Here is a 22262-nt window from a genome sequence, read left to right on the forward strand (position 1 = left end):
TGGCAGGCTGAGGGTACCTTCAAACCCTGTCCCCTCCTGACCGCTGGCCCAATGACACTACTCACTCTCTGCTGCTTTGAAAGGGCAGTTGCGGCTTTTCCTGTTATATTTTACCTCGGTAACATTATCCTCGGCCTCTCCAGGGTTAGCATCGTGTTGCTGCGGCTGGCTGCAGCGCCGGCACCGTGCCATGGAGCCAGGGCTTGCATGCAAGGGGTGGGCACGGGGGGACTTATTCCTGCCCGGCTGTGGATGACACCCCCGTGTGTATATAAACACAGGGAGCAGCAGAAGCCGGAGCTCTGGCAGCTCTCCTGCTCCCAAAGCTCAGGTCGGGGTTAGGAGGAAAGCTGTGAGCTCTTAGCCAAACTGTGTGTCCCTCAGTGTGCAGACAGGGAAGGGTGCATGCACACAGGGAATCTAATGTCCCATCCACATCACTGCACTGAAGTACAGGAGATCGGACACTCTCGACCCACGGTGGGTATTTCTGAGGCTGCCACATGACTGCCTTCTAAAGGAGGTGGACACACCACCAGCTTTGCCTCTCTCTTGGTGCTTTTGAAACCCTTTTCATGAGTGTTATTCAGCCAATCCCCCCTGAAGCTCCAGGGCACAGGGAAGTGGTGTGACCTCTGTTCTATAGGTGAAAAACCCCCAAAAGGCACAGAGCTGTGTGAAAGTCCAGAGCAGTCAGGAGTATAAGCTGGAACATGTTAATACCAACTTGCAGCCACATCAGCAACTGCACTTCGTCCCCCAGGACCCCACTGAAACCCAGAAGTAGCAGCACGTCCACCCCAGTGAGATGCCCTTGTTTCTGCCATCCTCTGGGCTGGAAAGGGCTTGTCTTCTTGGGTTAGAAAGCAAGGAGAGAGGAATTATGCTAGCACACACACCAGAAGGGAAAAGGTATTTCTGAAACACACAGCTATGCATAACTTGATTTCAGAGCAACCATTCACTAGTAATTCCCATGAATGGTTGCTTCCTATTTGAGTACAACTGGAATAAAGCAAATCACGAGATACTCAAGTAAGAACCTCACCTTTTGTGCAACAAATTCCTCCTGGGAGACCATTTTTACAGTGAGGCCTTCCACTCCTCTGGTGGGGCAAACATCCCTCCTGTTCCCAGCCCACCTCCTCTCTCCACAGCACTAGCTTCTCCTGCAAAGGATGGACTAGGGGGAGAGCACATTCCAGGTTACTGGCCAGCGGGGTCAACTGGGAACTGGAGCCTTATCTGTAAGGAATTGCACGTGCTCCAGAGCAATGCAGTTTCCTTCTCCAGGCCCTTCCGATGCTGCTCAGCCCCGCTAGAGATGCGCATCCTGGCAGCGGGGCTGCTGGGCCCAGAGCTTCCACCCCTGGGGAAAGGAGCTTCCTTGCTGCAGCTTGAAAAGCACCTTGGGTACCTGCTTCAGTGCTTCACAGCAGTAATCAGCAATGAGAAAGAGTTGATGGCAGCTTCTTTCCTGCTTTACCCCATCCCAGCAGCCCCTGCCCCCAGCTCTCATCCGCCAAACAGCACATGCTGCCTGATGACATCTTTTGGTGCAAGGCTGAGGATCACCAGGGAAAACCCGATGTTGCTACATTGCCTGGTCTCCACAGCATGTCCTGAGCCAAAGGGAGGCCGGAGGGCTGGAAAGAGCTCTCGTTTTGAAACACAGGCAAGGCAAGAACACAGGCAGCAAGCCTTTCCTACCAGGGGAAGAAGCACCTTCTGCTCACCCATCAGAGTTTGACACGGCTCTCTACCTAACTCACTCCATATCACTTTGCTTCACCAGCCATTTGCACTGATCCTGCAGGCCCATCTGAGCCACCTGAGGGGATTTGAGGATCTGGAGCCATTAAGCTGTAGGTGTTGCCACTTGGTTCATTGTGTATCATCTAATTCAGGCTGCAGGGCCAAGCCCTGCTCTTTCCCATGTAATTGCTGTGGGTAAGTAAATAGAACATTCATGAGATTTTTGGTCCCATCATTAATTATTTCTGAAAGGGCTTTTAGCATACATCTCAAAATCTCAGGCGGACAAGTGACGTGCACGACAGCAAGATGCTTGCAGCAGCAGTGGGCATCGAGGAGAAAACAAGGGAAACCTGAAGATCTTTTGCTCCTTGGTGCTCTTTGCTCTTGGCCACCTGGTCCCAATCCAGTGCAGACCCATCGAACCTGGATGTGACCCTCAGCCCAACAGGGTTTATATGGTTTATATATCTCATATATATATATATACATATATATATATATATGTAGTGATGTAGGGACTGTTAGGTGCTGCAGGGTATCCCCATTTTTAAGGGCTGTCACTCCTCAGGTGTACACAGCGGTGCTTAAAGTGGGTGCATGTCCCATGGGAAGCTGCCGCACGTGTCTGCCAGCCCCATGAGATGACCCCCCCGAGCCTGGATGTGACCCTCAGCCCGATGTGCTGCACACAGGCTTCACGTGGCTCAACGGGGCTGACCCAGGGGCTGTCGGGGAGCCCCCACTTCTGAGGGCCGGCAGTCTCTGGGTGGCGGAGCGGTGGGCACGGCTCCCGCTGGACGCTGCCGCTGCCCCATGCGCACCCCGCGGCCGTGGGGGTCCCCCCGCCCCGCTCCCGCTGCCGGCGGGCGGGGGCTGCAGGCGGCTCCGCCCCACCGGCCGCCCGGCTCCCCGCCGCCGCCGCGCCTGCTGCATGCTCGGTGCCGCCTCAGCCCGAGCCGGAGGTGGAAGATGGCGGAGCCGGGGCCGGATTGCAGCGCTCTGCTCGACGAGGAGCTTTCCTCCTTCGTCTTCAGCTACCTCGCTGACAGCCAGGTAGGGCGGCCCGGGGGGGGGCTCTGCTGCCCGGCTCCACGGCGCGGTGCAACTCATGGAACGGGGGGAACCGGCAGCCCCCCCCGCTTCCCAGCGCTCCTGCGGGAGGATACGGTGTCTGCACACCTCCGGTGTAGTGGGGGTGCAGAGACCGGCTTTTCCCGCAGCTCCGCGGGGGTCCCGTTTGCTCTACAGATGCGAAGAGGAGGGCAATGGGGGGGGGGGGGGTAGAACGCTCGGAACCCTGCCGGCCCCGCGGGTCTCTGCGCGCCCCTCCCCGTGGTTTCGGGGCGGCCCCGGCGCGGCACCAACCCCGCAGCCCCAACGGCGCTTTCAGCACCACTCGCACGTGGACTCCCGCGGCCCCCCCCTCCCGCTTCTGCGGGAAATGGAGGGGTGGGGGGGAAGAGAGAGGAGAGAGAAGTTGATGGGTTGGTGGTTTCGGCACACTCCCCCCTCCCCTCCTTTGCAGCACCCCCCTGCAGTGGTGGGGAGGGGGAGGCCGCGGTGCAGGGCGGCGGGGAGGGGGGGCTCCGCAGGGGTGATGGAGCGGGGCTGTGGGATGAGTCATGCCGAGCGTCAGTTACACGCATTCGGGCTGGGATCCTGGGGGATGGAGGTTTGGGGAGGGGGGGTTAGCAGGGAGAAGGGTCTCGGTGCTGCGAGTCAGCGGCCCCGAAATCTGGATGTGCTCCCTTCTGCATGGAGCTGGGTATGAGAATCAGATTAAGGCTCCTTGGCAGCTCCCGCTCGATCACGAGAGTGAGCAGTGCTGGCTATAGGGCTTGCATGCTTTTCCATTTTGGGGGGTGAAGAGGCACTATACAATGAGCCGGGCAGCGGCGGGAGCCGGCACTGATCTGGGAGCACAACCGCGCATTTTGCAGTGGGATTGATGAGCCTGGTGCAAGTGGGAAGAGTTTTCTGTAGTTATATATCCTCCCTCCAGCCCTTCACTTTCATAACCACAGATTACAAAATAGCTTCGATTGTGAAGCTAGCACATTCATCCCAACCCTTGCTCTCTCACCAGTTTAGCTCCGGGATTGCAAACAGCAGGAGTGTGTGTGTGTGGGGAATGGGACGGGGACTAATCCTGCTGTTTGGGTTCAAAACAAATAAGGTCTCAAGACTTGGTAAATCAGATTTGCCCCTGGTGCATGTGCCAGACAGAACCAGGCAGGTCTTGCCACCAGCTAGATTGATGTAGTCCGGACACCTCTCCTTGCATGCACCAGGTCTGGAGCGCTCCGGCTTGGCATGGGGGCAGAGCGGGGGGCAGGCTGCAGGTCCGGGGGTTAACGAAGATCCGCTGACAGGTTCATTACAGCACGAGGGTCAGGAGGGGTGAGAAGTGGGCTGAGAAGGTTTTGTAAGCGGTTTGTGTTTTCTGATGTGGACGGATTTAGTATTGCTGAGAGAATTGTTGGCTAGGGGAGAGGAGGCCGGCTGTGTGGGATGCCATCCCCAGCAGAAAGGCTGCAGCTCCCACCAGCCCCATCGCTCCTTGTGCAGGTGAAAGTTCCTTGGCTCCACTTCCCTGCAATAACCTGCCTGTTCTCCTCCTGCTTAGCGTGAAATGAAAAGCTCGTAAGATTGCAGCACGTATCTGAAGGCTTGTTTCTTTTTCTGCTTTTTGGTCAGCATTTGATGTGCCAATTTAGGAATCTTACTCTAAAAAGCGACTGCTGGGGGGGGGGGATGATGATGATATGATAATCCTGCAAATTGTCATCCTTCTCTGGTGCAAAACCACCATGTTGTGAACATCCCCTGCAAAATTTGGGAGTGTGAAATGGCCTGCGATGAAATAGGAGCGTTTTTATGGCATCTCTTGAAATAGGGTTTGCTGTGCCCGTCCCCTTTTTTGTCTCTCTCTCTCCCATACGTGCATTACATTGCGGGGAGCAGCGTAGCTATGCACTGAGTTAGTGCTGGTCTGTGCCTGTAGGTGCGTAAGGTGCAGCACGGGGCTCTTGCAGCCCGCCGCAGGTTCCCGCTGGTGTGCAGCCAGTGTTTGCTCTCCCACCCGGCGCCTGCTGCTGATAATTGCATTTCCTCTGTCCCCACGTGCGCAGGGGGTTAAAAGCCAGGGTGAAAAGAGAAGAAAAAAGGGTGAGGAAGGAAAAAAAGCCTTCCCCCAGCGATGATTTGCATGCATTTGCTTAAGAAACGCCTGAAGTTGTAAGCTGTGTTGTGCTTGTACCTTAACCTCTGATGAAACTGCAGGGAAGGCTCCAGCCCTGGCTGCTGTCACATGCCTGGTTTATAACTGGGAGCGGGAGGCGGGCCGCGCTGCCTGCTGACGTCTCTCCCCATTACTACTGTACGAGCCTCTGCTTACAACTGGGTTCCTGACTTCTCACTGAAGCCCGAAGGCTGCTTCTGCAAAGACCCCAGTGCTCGAGCACAAGAGCAGGCTGTCCTGATGGGCTGCAATGTCAGGAGGCCACGAGATCATCAATAGCCATTTCCTTCATGGAAAACTTGAGGAACGCTGACTCTCCTCCTCTCTGCCTCATGTTCCTCCCCAGTCCTTTGCTTTTGCAGTAGGTTTTGAGAAAGGCGCAGTTGGGTGCTTGTAGCTGCTCGATGATCCCTTCTTCTCCAGGAGGGCTCTTGGGGAGATGCATGGTGAAGGTCTGACATAGATATTTGCATCGGTCCCTTAGTTATATGGGCTTGTGCTGAGGATGCTTGCTAACCTCTATTTACATATTGAGGACAGCGATGATTCACGTGGTACCTGCATTGCTACAGAAGGAAAATCAGGGTTTTTCACTTGGCATCTGCCTTTCTCCTGCCAACTCCTTCTCCTCTGTTAACAACAACAACAAAAAGTGATTCTGTTCTGCTGTGACTCAAAACGTGTCATTTCTGGGCCCGCTTAATCCATTTTGTGCAACTCCACTGCTCAGAGGTATGAAGCTGGTTGTAGCTGGTCTGTCTGCTGGCACCGGGCGCTGGGAAGTGCCAGCCAGGCAGCTCTGCCGGGAGCAGCCAGAGCCTCTCAGCATCCCTGCGAGAGGCAGGAGCAGTTTGACTTATGGCTTCGATTTGTTTAAAAACCCCAAACAAAGTGCAGCAGGGGGAAAAACCAACCCAGCTGTTTCTCGGTGAGGTGTTTAAAGATCACAGGAACCGAGATACAATATTCACTCTTTAACTTCTCAGCCTCCTGCTAACAGCTTAATCCATTGATGAATGCAAGAGGCACAGTGAAGCCCTCGGTGGAAAAGAGGTCCATTGGGTGGGTTGTTGCTGCTAGTCGTGAGGTGCACACTCAGCTCTGATTCCTAATCGTGCTCATCAATCAGACTGATACGCTGCTTTTGCTGTGGCTTCTCTGTCAAAGATCTGTGTATGTGGGGGGTGTCTGGGTGGCTGAGACAGCCCAAGGGCCTGTGTAGAATGTGTCTCCAGCCTGGCAGCATTGCTGCTGCGTTGCTAGGGCTGGAAACCCCCTTGCTCTCCCAGGAAAGCACTGCCTGGTGGTTGTGGCACATTGGCAACGTTATGGATGGTGGCAGTCAGCAGTGGATGCGTTTGCAAAGCAGGGACGTGGTTGCTGGGATGCTGCAGCCGCGGCAGGAGATGGTGAGCACTGTGTGCTGCTGAGCCTCAGCAGCAGAGACCAGCGGCTCAGGAAAGGAGGGCTGGCCTCAAATCTAGCTCCTTGGAGAGCATCCACGCACCCCTGCCCATCTTAATCCCCTGCTTCTGACCAGACACCCCGGTGCTCCCCAGCCTGGCAGGCCCAGGGCTGCCCCACGCCATGGGCTTTCCTCCCTCCTGCCTGTGCATCCCTGCTCATGTCTCATGCCGTAATGGAAAGGCACCTCTCCAACAGGTGAATAATTAAGGTCTCAACCTGGTGCCTCCAGCAAAGGGAGCTTTGTGAGGAAGACAGATCTCTCTCTTACATTAACCTTTCCAATGTCAAAAGCCTCTTTGTAGCTACAAACTCCACTTGCTCTGGCACTTCAGGGCTGTTGGCTATCCTATGAAAAATGCCCAGGGGGTGCCCTTCCTGCCCCAAACTTCCTCCTGGCTTTGAGAAATGAGTCTGTGGGGCTGGGGACAGGGACATTATGGGCTGCCTCTTGGCAGCTGGTTTGCTGTGCTGCTGGCCACTGCTGCTTGCTGCTCCCAAGGTGCACGAGCCCACCAGGCTCTGACATTCCCTTTGGTGGGGCTGGGAGCTGGCTTGTGGCAGAGCATGGGAGCTTGTGGCAAGGTCAAGCTTCCCCGTGGCCACCATGTGCCAGCACTCCTGGGAGCTCAAGGACATCACCCTGGGGCAGAGGCATTCTGCTGGGACAGTCTATGCCTTTGCTAGGGTGGTGCCTGCAGGGCAAATACCACTGAAGCCACTGCTGCTTCTGCCTGCCCCTGGCCTTGGGGAGATGGTGTTCCAGAGATCCTCACCAGGATGAGGGGCTCACCGGGGTGAGGGGCACCATCCCTGCAGGGTCCTCTGAGCTCGAGCTCCCCATGGGCTCCTGGCTCTGCCAGGGAAGGAAAGGGCTGTCCCCAGAGGTAAGGCCCCACCAGGACCACAGGGTTGCATTCACTCTCCTCTGCAGAGGAGCCAGGGGCACGAGCCTGCTGGGCTGGGAAGCGCGTTTGCCAGAGGGATCAGCTCCGGGCTCCCGCAGCCGAGCCCCGCTCCATGGCAACCCTGCTCGGGCTTACGCTTCTCGTGACTGCTTGGCAGCCTGAAGTGATTTCGCAGAGGGGGAACTTTGTACATGCACAGGGCCAGCGTGGCCGTGCAGAGCCAACCGCCATGGTCCTGGATGCGCTCCTGCTCCCGGGGGGACACGGTCTGGCAGCCCCTTGCCGGCACCCCAGAGTGGGCAGCAGCTCCCTGCCCGCATGCTGTATGGGAAGGGCAGGTTCCCACCGCCTCCCTGGTGAGCTGCCCTCTCGTGAGTGCCTGGAAGAGGATGTTTGAAGCTGCCTCTGCTTGTAGTAACGAGCCAGAGAGTAAAGGTTGAAGTTAATGGGGTGAGTGGTCAGGTGAGGTAGTGACCTAATTCTAGGGGCAGTCGTGATGGTCCAGCCAATGTGTTGCCCTTCCCTTATCTCTTGGCTGTTCTGCTTTTCAGCACTTTTCCTGAACCCTGGCTCACATAACTTTATTTATTTATTTACTGTGTTTTTTTATAATGGGAGCTTCTGAGAAATGCCAAAGGACTTTGCACAGATCCGGCTGCACTCAGGGTCTCATCGCCCTGCTCTCTCCTGTCTTTGCTGCACCTCCTGGGCAGAGGCAGCAGCCAGGCTTGAGCTGCTGCAAATTGCTGTGTTAAAACCAATTCACTTCAGGATTCAGACTGGGAAAGAAAAAAGGCTGGAAATCTCCTTTGGTCCTGAAAGAGCTGGAAAACCCCCGGGAGGCGTTCCCCGTGAAGCAAGTCTGGGTGTCTGCTGGTGGGGAGTGTGGAGACTGGCAGCCCTGGGGGCTCTTTGGGATGGCCCCATCCAGTAGCCAGACTAACCTTTGATCCTGACTGCCTCCTGGGCAGCAGTGTGGGGCTTAGGGAGAATACTTTGCTTATCTTGCATCCGGGCTGTCCCAAGGCGAAGCCGGCAGGCACTGAGTGCCTCCCAGTGCCCCTGCACCAGGAGCTTTGTCAGGGAGCATGAGGAGGGTCCTGCTGAAGTGCCACAGGAGCTTTTTATACCTGCCTGTGTCCACCCCGCACTAGGCAGTGAGCAGGCAGGCGTTTGCCATCGCAGTGGGGAGCAGGAGGCCTCTGCCCTTGGTGAGGGGCAGCCGATGTGATGGGGCTGAAGCGGGTGAGACCCCAGAGCAGCGGGAGGGCTGATGTGACACTCCTCCCCTCCCCAGAGACCCGGCGGAACATGCTTGATATGGATGCTTTTGTGCTGAGGTGGCAGAGGATCGGATGAGCGCTCTCGGGGACCATGGTTTCAGGGCAGCCTATCTTGACTGAGATGCATTTTCTACATTCCTCCTCTGCTCCTGCGCCCTGCGGTCGCTGCCTGCAGCGGCAGGGAGCCGGCCCCAGCAGCCCCTTGTGCTGAGCCAGCGCCGCTGGTCAGGCTCCTCGGTTCCTGTTTCAGTTTGCAGCAAGTTCACCAATGCTGTGTGTGGCTTCTGCTTCCTCGGCCTTTGTGTGCGGAGGCTGCAGGACCCTGCTCGACCCCACCGTATGGGGCGGCAAGCGAGGGGTTTGGAGGTGTCGTGTCCCGTCCCCCCCCCGGGCTGGAAGCTGCCTTCCCCACCTAGTCCCCAAGGAACCCTCATTTCCTAATTGTTGTGCGCATCAGGAGCAAGGAAATCCTGTGGCGGGGGGAGATGGAGGGGATTGGGCAGAGCATCCGCAGGCTGGTGCTGCAGCCGGAGCAGCGTGCTGGCCGCTGCGCCCTGCGCACGGAAGGAAGTCTGGCTGCTGCTAACCGCGTTTCTTCTGCTCCCTCCTGCCTGGATGAGGGGGGAATGCAGGTTTCACCCCATGCAAGTGACAGCTGGGGACCTGGTTGTCCTGCCCATGGGTGCACACAGAGCTGGGGTGCAGGGGAGCATGGTCCTGTCCCCATCCTCTTGCCTGAGCACTTTCTGGCTTCGCTTTTAGCCAAAGTAGGAGCACCTTATGTTATTTTTGTTAATGAAGAAAGTGCAGATGTAGCCATGGGGTGTTTCAGGAATCATCCCAGCAGGACACTGCCATGACCCTTTGCATGCACGTGAGACTGAGCCCCCAAAGCAGCCAGGCTGGGTTAGAGCGCTGACAGCAGCCGGTGGGATGGTTGTGCATGTGCTTGGATAACAGCAAGGAGCTGGGGGTGTAAGACGTGGCATTCCCACAGCTGTCCTTGGAGGCTAAGGCAGAGGCAGGCTCTGTTTTCTGTTTCCCCTGCAGAGGCCACCCCTCCTCGAGCATCTCTTGCTGATGGGGCAGCCATGGTGCTTTCCTTTGGCTCCTCACACATTGCCCAGGCAGAGCAGGCATTCTCTGGGCTGACAGCACTGGGAGAGCCATGGCCTGTGTGCCGGGAGGATCAGGGCTGGAGGGTGACAGGAGGCTTTTTAAACCTTCCCTTGTTCAGCACAAACCGCACAGCTCTGCATAGCAGGAGCTGGAGGTTTAATCCAAGCAGCTTCATTTCTCCTTGCGAGCAAGCTTGCACACAGATAGTCACGACCTAACTGTGCTAATAATGAAAAGAGAAAATTGCAAATGTTCTTCTTAAAAAGGGAGTTTCTGTCTCTATGTGGGCCCCTCCAGGAGACTGGCACATACGGGCTTCATGCTAAAACCCATTTCCCAGGTAACAGCTCCCAAGCCTGTGTATGAGAACTGTGTGGTTTTCTCAGGCTGAAAGGTCGGAGGGTATTTGAGCTGCCTTTTTTTTCCCCCTCTTGTGGCCATGTCCTTTTAGGAGGGAATAAGTGTGTCTATTTATATGTATTTTGAAAACGAAAGCACGTGGTACGTGTCCCCAGAAACTCCCATGGTGCGTGTTGTCACTGGCTCTGCTGGGGACACGGCTTCGCTGGTGACCAGCAGCCAGCTCTGCCCAGCGGCTGAGCTGGGAGCAGGGGCAGCCCCTGCCCTGCAGCTCCGGGGCTCGGGGCGAGCAGCGGTAGGTGTGTGGGACACGCTCCTGCATGCGTGTCTGCTCTCCTCATGGGACCGGAGGCGTCAGGATGTGGAAGTGGATGCAGGAGGAAGAAAGTCAGCAGCTGAGCATGGAGGGGTGTCCTGGGGGCATTGTGAGGACAGGCATGGACGGGGAGGGCTGGAGCTGCTCAGTTTATTTGCTTCTGTTGACTCCTCCTGCCTGTGCTTTCCCCGTGCTGCCTGGCCTGCCTGCAGTGTTCTCTGCAGCGCCTTCTCCGTTCCTCTGTTAGCACATCCAGGATGAAGCACATTGGCAGCCCCCCTGCCCTCACCTCCCTGCAGTGACCAGGGGCTGCCCATAAGGGTCCACTTATCCAGGTTCCCTGGTCTCAGCTTGCGCTGCTTGCTTGCTGCCCGTCTGATCGAGGAGCTGGGAACCCATCTGCACATCCAGCTGAGATGGAAACAAAGGCAGGTTACTGGGGAGAGACTGTCCCCATCCCTGCTGCTCATATATGGCAGTGCTAGGACCTGGAAACACAGCTTTCAAGTTTCGCTCTGTATTTATGTAACCCAAAGTAACTGTTTTTTGGAAAGAGCCGCTCTGCCTCATTTAGATACCTAAATATAGCAGCCACTCCGGAGGCGGGGTTTGCCTGCGGCTGCCCTGGTGGGTATGGGACCTTTGTGGACTGGTGTTAGGGGGAATTTAAACCTTGTTCAGTCAGACCCAGGGGGTTATTCCCCTGCCGTTAACAGAGTGGGCTCGCAGCCATCCTGGGGCAATGGGGAGCCTGTGGCTGTGACTGGGCTGCACAGGCTGGCAGGGAGCAGGAACCTGTGGAGATGGGGACTGCAGGGCTTTTTCTAAATGTCCCAGTACCTTTTGAGGCCAGAGCCCATCTATGCCCAGCCATGCTGTTTGCTAATGTGCCATCGCCTCCCCTTGGAGGAGGGAACCGTACTCCAAAGTGCAGAAGCAAAGCTGAGCTGTTGGGTGAAACCTCCGCATCCTGCCTTGCCAAAGGGCCCTGTGGGGCTGCAGCTCCTCAGGGTGGTTGTTCAGGGATGCTGGAGCAGAGGCACTGCTGCGATGTGGGGAGGCAAGGAACAACGAAGGTCCTTCCGCCTTTAGGTGTGTGGGGCACCGCTGGCATCAGTCCTTTGAGCTCCTTCAGTGAGAGGTCTGGGACTGACCCTTTGGAATGCCAAGGGATGCCTCATGGGTGCCAGTTCCACTTGCCAGGGTTGTACTCTCCCCACCCTTATGGGCATTGGGGCCTGTACACTTGGGCAGTGATGGGATCTTGGCACTGTGCACACCCCATGGACCCGCTTCTGCTGCTTCATACACACAAGCCCCCTCATTGACTTTGGAGTGAGCACAAGTGATGGGTTTGCCTGAGTGGTCTGACCACCTCACTGGCTTACCCATGTAGCATGTTGGGGCTCTCTTGTACAACCTGGGATCAGCAAGGTTTGTACATTGCACCAAGTATTGATGGGACTGAGTTTCTTGGAGGTGCACAGCATGGCCTTTGCTTTTGCCTCCTGACATCTCCAACTGCCCTGCAATGAGGGTGCCATTGGTCCTTTCTAAGGAGCTGGGGAGCCGATGTTTGTGTATGCTGGTGTCCCAGGGACTTGGGGCATGGGACACGTGCTGCCTGGGTCTCTGCAGCTGGCTATTTATAAGCACATGGAGAGGGCACCCTTTGTGTGCCCCTCTGCTTCTGCCTGCCTTGCAGGGCTGACAGCAAGCTCCTGTGCTGCTGCAGGGGCTCCCTGGCCTGTCTTGTGGCTCGGGTCCTGATGGAGATGCACAGAAGCTGCCTTATTCTGCAGGAAAGCAGAGGGCTCCTCAGCTATTTGAGCCTTCACCTCTGTGCTTTTCTTGTTGCTTCCTTTGCATGCAGTGGTTCTGTCTCTCTGCATGCCCCCACATCTCTCTGCTTCCCATTCCTGCCCCTCACCATGCCCTCTGCCACCCCTTCCCTTCCCACCAGGGCAGGCGTCACCTGGCTAAACAGTGGGACCCCCAGGGAGGTGTTGGTGGACACACACGTGCTAGTGTCAGATGGTGCCCTTGTACAACCTTGCAACCCCCAGTGTGATGCCTCTTGGCTCCCATCACCGGGTAGGGAAAGGGCAGATTCAGCGTTGCTCCATGGCGGCCCCCCAGTCCCTGCTAGGCTGGGGTCTGAAGGAAGGATGCTGCCTTTTTGGTGATGCCTTCCTCAGGCCTGCGTTATTTGGCCCTCGCAAGGAGGTGAAACAAAGGAGGTAAAGGCTGCATATTGAAACGGGGGAAGAGAGCTCTGTGGAGATCCATCCGGAGGGCTCACAGCATCCCCAGCATCCCCGAGCCGCTTGGGCAGATGGTTGCAGCCCTCCCGCCCTGCTCGAAGGAATACAAATGTGCGGCAGATACGGTTACCCAGCCCTAAGGGCAGTGTTAGCTTTCATCTAGATCGATATCCCTGCCTGCCTGTGTCTGAGGGAGCACTCAGCCGGCAACCCAAGCCTGGCCAGGAGGAGACACCCGCTGAGGCTCTGCTGCCTGCTCCAGACCCTGCCTGTCCGTCTGCCTTGGTGTGAGGCAGAGCCAGCGCCGACCGCAGCGCCGTTGCCGTGCTGTCGGACTCCATCATGCGTAAAATGTAATAAATAGGGCCATAAGCCTTTTACGAAGTCTATTTCCACTCTTGGATCCGGGATTTAATGCATGGCTGCTTAGAGAGGCTGAGGATTTCAGGGGTCAGCAAGGCTAATTGCACTGCTGGAATAAAAGGGTAGGATCCTGCGGGAGGAGGTGCCGGGGGTCCCAGCCCTGCATGCTCCTTGCCAGCAGCATGGGAAAGCAGTGGCCACGCACGGTGGCTTGGCAAGGAACGCGGTCTCTTGGGAGCGCTCCTCATCTCGGCACTGGTGGCTTTTGGGATGCGGGGACCGTGCCAGCTGGGGAGTCATGTGCTGCGGGTGTTTGGTTCCTCCCTGCTCTGTGGTGTCCCTCTGCATCTGCTTGAGCACGTCTGGCTGGGGCGTCTGGATTGCCCTGAAGCCAGGGAAAGCCTTGGTGGAGGCCGAGGTTCAGTGAGGATCAGGGATGTCCTGGTGCAGGCTGGTACTGCTGGGCTCGGTCCCAGCCTGCAGCATCTCCTAGAGCTGCAGAGGGGAGCTGGGTACCCACAGTGCCGGCTGGCCTTGGCACCATGAGCTCGGGATGTGAAGGGATGTGTGTGCTAGGAGGTGGTGCTGCTGGGCACACAGTCCCACCAGGAGTGGAAATGCAGCGCTGGGGTGAGAGCCAGGGGCACAGGCCTGGCTGGGTGCTCTGGTGTGGATGTGCACCCAACCAGCACAGGGCTGGGGATGAGGATCTGGGCTGTCCATGGAGGTGTCGGGGAGGGACGGATGGGATGGGCAGGCCTCACAGGGACACCCAGCAGCCAGCACAGCTCTGTAAGGCGGGGAGGACCCAGATGCCCGGAGGCTCCCAGGCTTCACCCTGTGCCGCTGGCCGCAGCAGACGGAGGATGCCAGCTCCGCTCAGTTACTCCCCTGGCTGATCCTGTCATCTCCATCTCGCGCCAAGTGCTGAAGTCGTCATGGAAACCAGCATGGCGGCAGCATCGCCAGCGGCTCCCGCGGGATCTCGGCCCTGCCGTGGCGGGTGCCTGGCTCCATCGGCCACTTGTTGCTGACCCTTATTCCTCGAGGGCATAGCTCTGGTGCTGGGCTCCAGCGATGCATGCACACAATCTGTTTCCTGGTTGTAGCGGGGCCTGATCCATTAGTGTTCACCAATCCCAGAGAGCCTCGCAGAAAGCACAGAAAAAGGAGCCCCATAGTATTGCTATTAATAGTACCTGTTCAAAAAGATATCTTTAGCAGCAATGTTCCCACCTTCATTCATAACAGCCATTCCACAGCCTCATTCTTCTCCCTGCTGTTCAAGTGGCTTTAAGGTAGCCATGATACCCTACGGTCCCTGCTCACCCCGTGCTTTCATCGCTCACCAGTGTTTCATCTGGCTGTGGAAAGAGATGGTCTGCAGACCGTTCCCTGTAGTGGGAAATGGAATGGGACTTTTTTTGCAGGGTTAATTTTCCTCTGGTGACTGTAACTGAACTCTGCTTGCCTCTGCCTCTCCTCCCACGCCTCTCCTGTCCAGTGGGGCTGTGTCATGCCAGAGGCTTTCTCCCTGGAGTATCCCTGCTGCAAGTCCACTCTAGTGCTGGGATTTTGCTCGATCAGTGGTGGAGGAGTGCCTGAACTTGACTATCAGGGATGGAGTACTTTCCACTTGAATTTCAGTGGGTGTTTTCATAGGTTTCAAGCTGTGGTCTTCCCTTCCTGGCATCTCATGTCTTCAGAGCTCATGCAGACTCCCGGGAGGGAGCAGGGCTTTGAAAGGGCTTTCATGGGTTCAGCCCACCGCTTTGAGGCAGCATCTCTCGCCACAGACAGGGAGAGGCCTATTTCTCCTGTTCTTGAGCTCTGCAGTCACAGAGTTCCTCGGGTTCCTGGGCTAATCTGTTCCTGCCTTTAACGAGCTGCCTCATTAAAGTGCTTTTCCCTAATAACCAACCCTCCAGGCTGGGTGAGAGGCTGCTGGTGGTTGCCTGTAGACAACTGGAGACCTGCAGGCTGCAAAGGGCTTTTCTGGCTGCTTGTAGCACTGCAGAATGAGCACCAGCCCTCTCCTCCTGTGTGCTGCCAGCAAGGCTGTGAAGAGGGCAGCAGCCTGAAGCACCCCGAACCATGCCAGCTCCTGAGCTCCAGCACCAGATTTACTGGACCCACAAACCACAGCAGTGCAGCTGAGGGGTTGCAGGTTGCATCGGGGAAGGCATCTGCCCTTGGGGTGCAGTAAACTGGGGATAAACTGCCCTGCTGCGGTCTTACTGCACAACGTGCTTACACAGTGATGTGCTGCACTAGGGCTGCTCAACATAACCCTACGAGCCAAACTTGTGTGTGCACGCTGCCGTGCAGGCATGCCTGTGCGCCTGCCGAGACATAATGAGGGGCTTTGAACTTGGTGCTTGGGAGTTGGGGCGGCTTGTTTTGGTAAATGGAAGTGGAAATCTCCCTCCTGCCTGGTGTGGAGGAGTACTCACACAGCTTGCAGCAGAGGCCTCGTGGGAGCATCCACACTGTGGACATCGGTCCTACCTGGTCCCCTGCCTCTGTGGTGAGCAGGGCGCAGGGCTGGGAGCCCTCGGGGTGATGGCTGTGAAGGAGCAGATTCAGCAGTGCCTCTGGTAATGTGGCAGCATTTCAGGGCTGCCACAGCCCAGGCTGAGCCAGCTTGTCTCCAGGCCATGGTTTTTAGGGTGGCAATGATGCAAGGCAGGAAGGTGCAAGGTACCCGCGCTGCTGGGGCTGCTGTGTTTATATATAGCTGACCCACTTGCTGAGCGGGGGCTGCTGGTCCCTCCTGGTGCTGCACTTGGGGGGTGTGGATGCACTGGGGCTGCACCAGCACTGGGAGCACAGGCAGCAAGTGCCGGGGCTGCCACATGCCCTGTGGAAGGGCTGCAGACACTCTCTGCTCCCAGGCTGTAGCTGTGCCACAGCCTGCTTCCCCAGCAGCTTCCCAGCCTCACCCCCCACTGGCACCCCAGCAGTCCCAGGGAAGGAAGAGCTGCTGGTGCCCCAGCAGAGGTGGGAGCAGGCAGGAATTGCTGCTGGAGAGACCAGCCTGAGGTTTGCCTGGCTATGCCTGAGCAAAGGTGTGATCCCCAGCCCAGAGCAGTGCTCAAGCCCCCATCCCGAGAGGCAGCCCCATGTCCCATGGTGTTATCCTGTCTCCCAGCCATCCTCTCCTTCCAGGCAGGCTGGGGTGTTGTGTGCTCAACACGCTAGGGTTTGGGTGCTGGAGCAGCCAGGCGGCTGCTGGCCTCAGCTCTGCATGGGCACGCGTGTGCATGCACTGGTGATGCAGGAGCTGCAGCACGGCTGCCAGGGCCAGCTCCTCCACACGTGCTGGATGTGCGTGTAGCCAAGCGTGCCCTACACCGGTGCTGCCTACAGGCACTGTGTCCTATGCCCATCCTGCTCTGCTTGGTGTGATGGGGCCTGAGCCCGTGGGCAGGCAGGAGCACTGGAGTGCTGGGATGGGATGGCAGAGGTGCAGGGACCCTGTCCCTGTGCCCTGTCCCTGGGAAGCTGTGCTGCTCCCCAGGGATCACATCATCTCAAAGGCACAGCCTGGTGCTGCGTGGTGGCCTCCCAGACCTGAGTTCCTGCAGGGGACAGGGTACAAGATGTGGCTGAACAGAGTAGGTGGCAAAAGGAGAGTGGGCTGTAGGAGAGAAGGATGTAGCCCCACTGTAGAACCATAGAATCAGCTAGGTTGGAAAAGACTTTTAAGGTCAAGTCCAACCTTTACCCCAGCACTGCCAAGTCCACCATGGGGTCACGTTCCCTTGGGCCAGAGGGCCCAGGGAAAGAGGGAGCAGTAAATTCATGCCCTGGACTACTCTGAGTGCAAATCTTGTGTCTCCTCTCGTGCTTGGTACTGGTGGGGCTGCTCTGATCTCTAGGCACCCCCAGCTCACCCCTCCAACTGCCTGCTGCTGTTTGCGATGGCTGCTGACGGGGTACAAAGGGCTTGGAGGAGCTCCTGGAAAGCACTGAGCTGCCCAAGCAGTGCCCCTTGGTGCCGAGCACCTGGGAGCCAGCCCCTTCCCCTGGTCGGGAAGGAGATAACAATTAAATCCCCTTCTTGTGCTGCTGGTGGAACACCACATGGGATAGCCACAGTGAGAGGGAAGGAGAAGGCGCCGCTGCTCTGAAGTCTGCACCCATGTGGGCCTTGGCTGGTTTTGGCTCTGGGATGGGATGCATGGCCTCCTGCCTGTGCTGTGACCATCCTGGTTATGGGCAGCCATGGGGTGAAGTGGGAAGGACTGACCCATTCTGGGAGATTCTGTGTTGTAAAGGGTGTTGAGCCAAGTGGACTCATGTTTAATAAGAGAGGAGCTGCAAGCCTGCAGAAGCAGCAAGTGTCAGAGCTGCACCAGGTGATGCTCGGAGCCACTCCTCAGGCTGACCCGTCAGTTCTGTGCCCACCCTGAGCCCAGCGCTCAGGACAGCATCACAAGGGTGCTGGTAGGAGTAGGGATAGGGTCTGGTGCAGAATCACCTGTCACAAGGATGCAGATGACAGGGTGCCCAAGCTCTTATCCACAACAAGCTGCTCTGTGGTAAGGTGCTAGTGCTGGCATGGGGTGGTGGGTGCCATAAGAGCCAGGGACATGGCAGAGGGTGGTATGGGTGCATGCTGAGTGGCCTTGGAGAGACTACGGGACTCAACCCCGTTAACCCTGCAGCTTCCTCACCAGGATCAGGGCATCTGGCCAGGATGCTTTCCCGAACAGAGCTGCTATCCATGCGTAGTTGCTCTGACAAGCTGGAGGGGACATGGTGTTCCCATCCGAGAGCCTCTTGAGGTCCCTTTGGTGGGGTGTTTCCAGGGCTGTTGTGGTTGGCACACCTGCAAAGGCAAGTCCCCAAGGTAGGACAAAGCAAAACGCTTGCTGCGGAAAGGGAAATTAATTATAGGTGCTTTGCTGCGCTCAGAGCAACTGCAGAGGCTGGTGTTTGTCCTGCTGGCTGATAAACTCATTGTCATGACAAAACCTCAACAAAAGCAACGCTCTTAAATGCTTTCTTAATTAATAATTCTCGATAATTACTTGACGTCAATGCCTAATACAAATTTCAGAGAAGGGAAGTTGCTGTTGAGTGCCCGGTACCTTTGCTGCTCCAGTCCCTGCGCCTGGGTTCCTGCTGCCTGATGAATCCCACAGAACCGCTCAGAGAAGGCCAAGCCCGATGTTTTGAAAGGAAAACATTAAGTAGCAAAATAGTGATTATTGACGTGTGTGTCCACAGGGAAAAGAGGAGGGAAGCTGAGCCATTGCTCAGCCCTGCTGCTCCCTGCTGAGCAGCTAGCAAAGGATGGCAACACTGACAGGCAGGCACCCAGAAGGGTGGCACCCATGGGTGCCCCTTTCCTGCCCTTCCGGTGCTGGTGAGCCCCCAGTGGGGTGCTCACCTGGGGACAGCATGAGGGAGAAGGCACTTTCCCAGCGAGTCCTTGTTCAAGGGGTCTTTGAGACCCTGCTGAGTGTCCTGCACCCATGGAGGGTCACCTCCCTCCCACAGGCAGCTGCCACGTGCCTCTTCCTCCTCCTCCTTCTCCTCTTTCTTTTCCTCCTCCTCCTCCTCCTTCCCACGGCCTGAGGGCAGCATCTCCCGACCCAGTACTGCCAGGCCTGGATGCGTCCCCAGCTGCATTGTACCGGGTGGGAGTCGGGGGACCCTGTCCATCTGTTGCTCAGTGGAGCCTTGGGAAGCCTCCATTCACCCTCCCTGCAGTGCTCCTGCCTGCAGTGCAGTGCCGGCAGGGTTAACGTCCTTCTCCTCCTCCTCCTCCTCCTCTCAGCTTTACAGCCATCTTAAAACCACTGGAGCCAGAGCTGTGCAGTCCCCGTTCCCACTCCTTTTACAGTATGGGCCGGTGGCTGGCCAGGGAGCCCAGCCGGCTCCTCCACGCATCTGACTCCTTTCCTTCTTTGGATGTCCTTGCGCTTGCTGCCCAGGCACAGCTCGCTCCCATGGGACCCGTGGCCGGGGTGTGGGGCAGGGGGCGGCAGGCATGGGGGGAGAGTTTTGCAGAGGTTTCTCCAGGATGGCACTGGATGTCTGCCAGGGTGGGTGCCAGCGGCTCCCGGATATGGTTAGCACTCAGTGAGCCTTTTATCCTGGTAAATCCTTTGGCAGGCGTTAGCAAAATCCTCCTGCAGGGAAAGGTGGGAGAGGGTCACTGTTGTTAGCGGAGGAGGGTGGCACAGCCAGGAGGCATGAGCTGGTTAGGGTGAAGAAGCCTGTTGCAGAGCATCCCATCAGGGCTGGGGACAGCGCTCCCTCCAGCAGGACCTGGCACATGTCAGCATCCCAAATGAGCTGCGGGCCTGGGTGGGCAAAAGCAGTGGTGCTGTAGGAGACCCCCCCAGCCCAGAGAGCTGCAGGCAGGGAGGGCAGGGCCTCCTGCAGCTCTTCCCCCATCTGCTGCCCCTCACATCTGCACTCAGGGGTCCCGGGGGTGTTTGCTGGCGGCCGTGGGAGAGTTCCTGGAGCATCTGCTGCTGCTGCTGCTATCCTGACAGACAACAGCAGCACGTGCTTCTGGCTCAGCATCCTCAGCACTCCCTGGCCTATTACCCAAATACCAGCTGCAGCCCAAGGGTTTATGCCCCCACGAGCATGAGGAAAGCAGGGGAAAGGCCTCTGAGCTGAGGGGGGAGGCACAAGCAGTGTGTCCATGTGTCCCCTCTTTGCTGCTTCAGCACGTCAGCACAGGGAGGAGGAGGTCGTCCAGAGATCATGTTTGGGTTGATTTGGGTTGCTGTGAGTCTTTGTGCACAGGATGGTCCCTGAGCAGGGAATGAGGAGAGAAAGGGGAGCAGCCCCCAAAGGCATGGGGAGTCTCTTGATGTGCTGCCTTGTGAGCCCAGACATTCCCCCAGAAGAAGGTCTGTTGCCATCTCTAAGGTCTGCCTGAGGGATGTACCATGGGACTGGCCGGCTCACCCTGAATGTGGGGATGTGGTGAGGGTTGCCAGGGCTGGGCTGAGGGATGTTCATGGGCACAGGGCTCTCCCTGCCATGCTGCTGTGGGTACCCATGGTCCATTAACAGAAACAGTCTTGCTGCAGCCCCCATGGCAGTTGGGACATTCCATGGGCATCAAGGACCCATCAGTTGTAGGGTGCCTTTTCAGCATGAGCACAGTGGGGGAAAGACCGGCTGTGCTGGGGAGCCGGGGGCTGTTTCCTTCGGCTGGTGCCATGGGCATGGGGCAGGAGTCATGGCCGAGGCCGGCAGTGCTGGCAGCAGGGCGCCCTGGCCACCCAGGAGCGGGTGTCCTAGCGTGAACCGGCCTGCCGGGAGCGCCGGCGGCAGGAGGCAGGATGCCTGGAGTTCCCATCCTGCTTGGCCCTGTCTCAATGGGACTCAGTGCCAAGAGCTGGGGGGATGGCTGCTGCGAGCAGCCAGCAATGCCTTGGCCCAGCCTGGCTTTCCGGCTGTGCAGGGGTAGTGGCTGGCTTGCAGTGCATCCCCAGTGAGTAAACCCCCCCCATTCTTCCCAGATGTGATGATGGAGGTAGCAAGCACACAGGCTGGGGCTTGATGGCTTAGGCAGCATGGCTCCCTGCCCCTCCTGCCTCTTGCACCGAGCTTTTGCTCTGATATCCCTGATGGAGAGCATCAGGAAAGGTCCCAGGAGCTTGCTCTAACCAGGCAGGAGGATTGTGGGCAGCTCACACCAGCTCCGCCACCTCTTGGCTCTAACAGGACCATGGGCTGGGGTCAGTGCTGGGATTTTTGTGGCAGCATCTTTGGGGTCCCACTGAGTCCCTCCCCTGGAATGCTCCGCCACAGGAGCTCAGGCAAAGGAGCAGCTTGGTCCAGGGTGTGAGGCTGTGCAGAGCAGTGTGGGGTCTGTTCTCAGGGCATGGTGCCATGGCACAGCAGCTCACAGCTGCTTGTGAGTGTGGGCAGCAGCCAGCAGTGTTCTACAGCATCCTGGGATTCACCCTCTTGCTCCTGCCCGTGCCTCAGCTCCATAGCAGCTGCCTTCACACCATGTCCCAGAGCTGAGCCTGGCAGGATTTTGTGCTCTCCTGGGCATGCAGGATGCATTTTCCATCCTCCTGTGCCTGCCCTGCCCTGAGCATTGACTCATTTTCCCCTGCACCACATTTCCCATCAGTGAACAGGGTCTCTCAGGAAAATCTTGGCAAGGTATCACAGGGGCTGCAGGTCCTCAGCAAATTCGGGCCACATCTCCTTCCCTCTGGGATGTGCACAGAGGGACAAATCCTGGTGTGACCTGACTGTTTGGCAAAATCAGTCCCTTGCTTGTAGTCCCAGGGAGAGAGTAAGTGCATCTGGGTCAAACACTGGCATCCGTGGCTGGTTTGGGTTTCATCAGCAGGGAAGCAGCACATCCTTTGTTGGGATGCCTGGGTGCCACCACTGCTCTCACCAGGAACAGGAGGAGTCTTTATCCACCCAGGCAGGACCTGCTCATACCAGCATATCTCTGAACTGCTCTGGATGCAGAGTGGGGGGTTGGGACACGCAGCTTTTCACCAACAGACCAGCCCCGTTTCTCAGGAGACACACAGGGAGAAGACTCGTGGTTTATTTTATGCTCTGCACCCTGTTTAAGCCAATGGGAGCTTCTGCATTGGCTGTGCACAGCCATGGGCGAGGGAGAGCGTTGGTGCAGCCCCCCAGCTCCTCTCACACCACATCCAGCGGCTGGCAGGGTAATAAATGAGGAGTCTATATTTAGATGCAGTGTCTGGAGAGGCGTCATGGCGTTGCCAGTGGGTTTTACTACTGAGTGCAGGCAGGTTTCCCTGCTCCTCCAGCTTGCTGCCACCTTTGTGGAGAAGCTCCACGGGGACACCCAGCACCAGCTGGAAAAACACCCCAAACAGAAAAACTGACACCTGCAACAGGATCTTGGCACCCACGGAGGGATGCTTAGAGCGGAGCATCCTGGGGAGCTGTGGAAGGAGCTGGCTTGGGGCCGGATTAGTTTGGCAAAGGCCTTATTTTGTTGCACAGAAGTTTGTAGTAAAGAAATGTGTTGCAGGGATGGAGCCATCTCTTGTGCACCCCACACTGGTGTCAGCTCCCTCCCTGTACTGCTGCTGGTGCAGCCCGGTTGGCATCTCTTGTCTGTGGACTGGGCTGGCTGATCCCTCTCCCTTTTCCAATGTCTGGCTCTGCAGCACTCCTCCCTCTCCACAATCCCACCTGGGCTCC

General features: G+C 57.4%; 1 protein-coding gene across 1 annotated transcript in view; it reads left to right on the forward strand.

Annotated features, from left to right (window-relative positions):
* The first annotated feature begins 2650 nt into the window (after nt 1-2650).
* The window catches only part of PPARGC1B (PPARG coactivator 1 beta), a 48263-nt gene continuing 28651 nt past the window's right edge, over nt 2651-22262 (forward strand). Inside the window, exon 1 of the mRNA XM_061372855.1 lies at nt 2651-2811. Within this exon, the coding sequence (XP_061228839.1) occupies nt 2728-2811 (84 nt within the window). The 5' untranslated portion in view covers nt 2651-2727. The remainder of the gene's footprint in view (nt 2812-22262) is intronic.

The sequence above is a fragment of the Neopsephotus bourkii genome, unplaced genomic scaffold (assembly GCF_033783945.1).
Source record: "Neopsephotus bourkii isolate Nb327-2 ecotype Australia unplaced genomic scaffold, CSIRO-AGI_Nbou_v1 NB_1622, whole genome shotgun sequence".
In the NCBI taxonomy this organism is placed as follows: domain Eukaryota; kingdom Metazoa; phylum Chordata; class Aves; order Psittaciformes; family Psittacidae; genus Neopsephotus; species Neopsephotus bourkii.